The sequence below is a fragment of the Montipora capricornis genome, chromosome 9 (assembly GCF_036669925.1).
Source record: "Montipora capricornis isolate CH-2021 chromosome 9, ASM3666992v2, whole genome shotgun sequence".
In the NCBI taxonomy this organism is placed as follows: domain Eukaryota; kingdom Metazoa; phylum Cnidaria; class Anthozoa; order Scleractinia; family Acroporidae; genus Montipora; species Montipora capricornis.
In genome coordinates this window covers 33,900,610-33,905,609 of record NC_090891.1, presented here as the reverse complement: position 1 = coordinate 33,905,609, position 5,000 = coordinate 33,900,610, and the positions used below count along the sequence as shown (strand labels likewise).

Here is a 5,000-nt window from a genome sequence, read left to right as displayed (position 1 = left end):
ATTATGAAACACTTTAAAGTGAATTTTCCTCTGATCAATTCTGAGCTTCTCGCGAGCTACTTCTCCGCTCTTGTTGCGCAAGGTGTTTTGCCGACCCCAAAGAAAAAAATTCGAGGTTTGTTTTATTATTTACTCCCTCTGCCTTGATTTTTTCCGAATCGTACTTTCCGCCTTTCTCCCCCTTTTTGCCAACTTGCTTTGGTTTCCATAATTTTGCAACCATTCACTTTTTAGGACCCAGATCACTGGGAGGAAAAGTTGCCATAGTGACAGGTGCCTCAAGTGGTATCGGTGAGGCTGTGGCCAAAGCACTCGCAGAAAACGGAGCCAAGGTTGTTCTAGCAGCCAGACGGAAAGAAAGGTGCGGAGTTCATGAGTTAGACGATTCGTATAAGAAATGTTTGCTAAAATTGATTTTTTTTCAGTTACCTACTCTCAAACGAAAAAGGTATCACTTATTAGGTTGACTGCGATGAAATTCTACCATATATTTTAAGAATTTTGTGACTGATGACGTTTCGACGTTCTGGGATGTTATTATCAAATGAAGAATTAAAGCCTTGAGATTCGTTAAATACAAGGTATTAGAGACAATATCACATAAGAAGCCAGTGTAGTTTCTGATTATTTTTCATGGAGTTACTTTACAATACAAACTCTATAACATTTCTTGGATTCTCTTGGTAGGCTCGATAGGATCAGGGATGAAATTGCAGAGATGGGAGATGTGGCAGTTTGTATGGAAACAGATGTTGTCAAAAGACAAGAGGTAGCGTTGTTCAATTAAGCATTCTGTTAGTTAGCCGGTGTTAGTGCAATATTCTGCTTGAACACCTTTCCTTGTTGATGCGGCAAGAGTGTGAGGACTGGAGATCCGAAGTGCTCTCTTATCCGCTAATCAATACGTAACTCGTAATTTTAAATCGTGTATTTGATGTTAAAAAAGTGGTCATTTCGACTCGCCAGGTCTCACGCTTGGACAAATGAGTCTAGACCCAATTTAGGCGCCAGTTTCCGGAATATGGTCATGCTGTTACAGGAGAACTTGCCTGTTGTTGTTGGAATAATTTCAAATTATTTCCACAAAAGGAAAAAGTCTGTTAAAAGGTGGGACTGAGATCATAAAACAGACGTCCCTTATGAGTTGTTATGCATTTCTCTTTGTAAAATTGTCAAGGTCTTCAATTTGGTGTCACACACAAATGAAACATTGGGTCCAGTGGACATGATTATTAATTGTGCTGGATTGGGTCTCTACACGACAATGAAGAATTGCCTCGTGGATGAATGGGAAAAGATGGTAGATGTCAATTGCAAGGTATAAATACACTGTATATTCTTCTTTAGCAATAAGTGAACAAGATTTAGGAATATCACACTTGCGCACAAGTGGCGTAAAGATACCGAAAGGTATGCTTCAAATTTGTATGAGATATATGATACGTTCCGTTGTCGGGTATAGATCACTTTAAGATCCTTTGCGTTACGCGCAGGCCAATTTTTAAATGGCCCATAAAAGGGTACTTTATTAACACAGGAGCCCATGACTAGAAGCGATCAACTCCCATACTAAGTCTATGTCATGGCATTTTAGTACAGACCAGTCTATTTTTAGACTACCTTTTCCGCAAAAAAAAAACACAAAGGCGGTTTCGGTTCAATGCCGCTAAGATGTCAAGTTAGTTGCTTGTGGTTGGTCATCGGGCTCTTGCGGGAGTCTCATTCGCAGGAAAGTCAAACTAAAAATAAATCGGTCTGTGAAAACGCTGTGACAGAAATATATGGCTGTTGTTCGCTCCTCGTCATGGGCTCCTGACTAACATAATGAACTCAATTTCCAATTGTAAAATGAGCGTTGATAAACATTGCTAGTATCCAGAGGTTAGTACTCTTAGGACCGATTTACACGATACGATTTTGTCGCATGCAACAAGCTTACGACAGGCCTACGACATGACTTACGATTGTCGCAGCGTTTTAAAACATGTTTTAAAATGCTACGACATTTTTTCTGACGTACACAACAATCATGTCGTGGGCCTGTCGTAAGCCGTTGTCGCATGCGAAATGCCGTGTAAATCGGTCCTCAGGGTGTGTTTCGAAAAAGGGTCCACGTCTGGTATAAATTGCTCTCGTATGATGATAGCAGTGAACGTTATGTGTTGGCATGATTTTCAGGGTGTAATGAATTGCATCGCTGCAGTGTTACCGGGGATGCTGGCCAGAAAGAAAGGACACATAGTAAACATTTCGTCAAACGCTGGTAGAAAGGTATCAGTTCAAACTAAGTTTTGTTGCATCACTCTTTAGGTTTGTTAACGATACTGAGAGTAAGTTCTTCCCTTAGTTACCAACACACAAGTTTGTGTGAAACATCTGGTCTAAAATTTGAAATGATGTGGAAAAATGCATCATATTCAATTGAAATTTCAATCCTGTGAAACGTTACTTCTTTTTCTTTTTAGGTTTTTGCTGGGTTGACTGTGTACTCTGCTACAAAGTTTTTTGTGGAGGCTCTGACGCAAGGACTGAGACTTGAGATGGTTGGTAGCGGAGTGAAGGTTACATCGATCCAACCAGGTCTGTTTCATCAAGAGATTTATTGGTATTCAAGTTGATAATGTATTATTGAACCTAAATTACAACTGCAGAACACCAGAAGAGAAAGCACGGCGTTTTCAAACCTCAAGTAATTTTAGCCCTATTTTATGGTTGATTCCCTTCCTCAATTTTGTTCAGTTGTACCCCATGTGTTCTGCTTTATATCATCCATAATTTCTTTTATTCGTTCTTTTCCAGGTGATGTTGCAACTGAGTTTGGAGCAGGAAGTACTGATACACAGGTTTGTCATAAAATGTTCAATTTTTACAACCTCCAGTAACTGTTAAGTTTTTTTTATGCATTACTTTGGAAAGATGATGTACAAGGTAACGAAAGTGTAAATGAAAGTGCTCTCTTTGCGTGGATTAGAAGCATGATACTAATTTCCCACAAGGGCCCTTGACTAGGAGCGAACAACTCCCATATGTCACTGCATTTTTACAGACCGATCTATTTTTAGACTACCTTTTCCACAAAAAAACAAAGGTAGTCCCGGATCGGTGACGCTATGACGTCAAGTTAGTTTCTTGTGATTGGTCATCGGGCTCCTGCAGGAGTTTTATTCGAGGGAAATTTAATCTAAAAATAAATGGGTCTGTGAAAACGCCGTGACAGGAATATAGAGCTGTTGTTCGCTCCTTGTCATGGGCTCCTGTTTCTCATAATAGTGTTTTTTTCTGGGTGAAGTCTTTATGTGTTTTGCCGTTGAATTTCAGTTATTTAACTTAAGCATGGAGGTGTTAATTTACGTAGGGTTCATGATTTTGTTTTCCCAGGCACGTGAAAATTATGAAGTCAGTGACGATATCAAAAGACTGGATCCTAGTGATATTGCCAATGCTATCGTTTATGCAGTAACTCAACCAGCTCACTGTGCTGTGAATGAAATCATGCTTGAACCAACAGATGCTCCTTGTTAAGAACATTGGCGGAGAATTTCAGCGGTTGTCAGTTCAAATTTTAATTAGGCGATTTTACTTGGGTTTAGCGGCATCTGTCATCTTTATATCAAGTTTGTGATAGGTTTTCTTTAAAAAAGAAACGTGGTTTTAGTGATTGCGGTTTAAATGTCGCAACAATAGACCCAAATTCTATGCAAGTGTACAAGGAAAAGATAATTAGTTAAGAAGTAGACGACTTGCGATTCTATTGTAAAATGGGATATTACAATTAAAAATAAATTACAACAATTCTTAAAACTGGACTTGAGTCTTGGTTAAGAATATTTCGCTGCGCTGTTCGGAAAGTTTGATAGATAAGTACCACGTATGTCACGCGTGCACATATCCTCTTGGGCTGGGACCATAGAGTTTCCTGCAGGCCATGTTTGTAATTTACTCTTGCATGTTTTGAAAATTCATTTGATAGGACATCCTGACAAACATGACGAACATGTGTCACATACCACCTACCAGGTGTGTGTTTTTAGGCACCGATTTAAGTGGCAGCTTTGTACGTCGGCTATGCCATGCGGATGAGGCTTAACAAGGCCGAAACAGCTGTCCAGTGCTGCCAGTGAACCAGGTCGAATTGTTGTGCGCATGCGTGACGTGATAGCCACACCGGGTTTGGTGTTATGGTGTGATCACCTTGCTTTTAATGCTCTATCACTCGTTGACGATTTGTTTGTCTCCCTTAAAAGTGGTTATGGTAAGCGGGATTGTAATTTTTTTTAATGTGATCGCGCTCTCGTACCCACTCGTCATTGGAAACTCCACCCCTAGACTATAAGTTTTGCCCAGCACCTTGGGATTGAAAAATCTCAATGATAGATAGATAGATAGATAGACAGACAGACAGACAAATAGTTTATGTGTAGTAATGGAACATTTAGTTTGTTCTCAGAGTCCCTAAGGTTATAAGCAGTTTCACGCTTATAAATATCCTGGAGCCACCCCGTGAAGAGACTTATATACCATTGTAGCTCTTTGTATTTGCTGCTAGCAAGATAGATTTCTCCATCCCAGAAGCAGCATCGGCGTCATAATTTGAATAAGTCAAAACATGGGATGCTCTATTTTGTAATTTTTGTACCTTATCATGATTCTGCAAAGTTATCCCACAATTTTCACCAAACAACATAAAGGGAGTCAAAATGTGGCTGAATTAGAGCTTGATATATTAGGTGCAAGGTTGCTTGAGGAACAAAGTGCCTTATGCGTTTTGTCGCCCCTATGCCAGAGGCGACTTTCTTTGTTAGTTTATCAATGTGACTTCTCCAATCAAGTTTGTTGTCGATGGTCACTACATGTGATTTTGCGATAGTAACCTGGCTAATTCAAACATTATTAACAGCAATTTCGGGGAATCTGTGAGAATACTCAGCCTCTTCCTTGATCCAATTGTTTGTTTGCTCTCAGGCAATTGCAAATATTTTCTAAATCTTGATTTAGATGAA

At 39.6% G+C, this 5,000-nt stretch overlaps 1 protein-coding gene across 2 annotated transcripts in view; it reads left to right on the top strand.

The window, feature by feature from the left end:
* Positions 1 to 3,801, top strand: part of LOC138015635 (uncharacterized) — a 25,150-nt gene extending 21,349 nt beyond the window's left edge. For both annotated transcript variants that reach the window (XM_068862720.1, XM_068862721.1), the window contains exons 22-29: positions 1 to 115; positions 235 to 361; positions 688 to 769; positions 1,178 to 1,318; positions 2,179 to 2,271; positions 2,466 to 2,580; positions 2,800 to 2,843; positions 3,379 to 3,801. The exon at positions 1 to 115 is cut by the window's left edge and continues 55 nt beyond it. In XM_068862720.1, coding sequence (XP_068718821.1) covers positions 1 to 115; positions 235 to 361; positions 688 to 769; positions 1,178 to 1,318; positions 2,179 to 2,271; positions 2,466 to 2,580; positions 2,800 to 2,843; positions 3,379 to 3,522 — 861 coding nt within the window. In that variant the 3' untranslated portion in view covers positions 3,523 to 3,801. The remainder of the gene's footprint in view (positions 116 to 234; positions 362 to 687; positions 770 to 1,177; positions 1,319 to 2,178; positions 2,272 to 2,465; positions 2,581 to 2,799; positions 2,844 to 3,378) is intronic.
* The last annotated feature ends 1,199 nt before the right edge of the window (positions 3,802 to 5,000 follow it).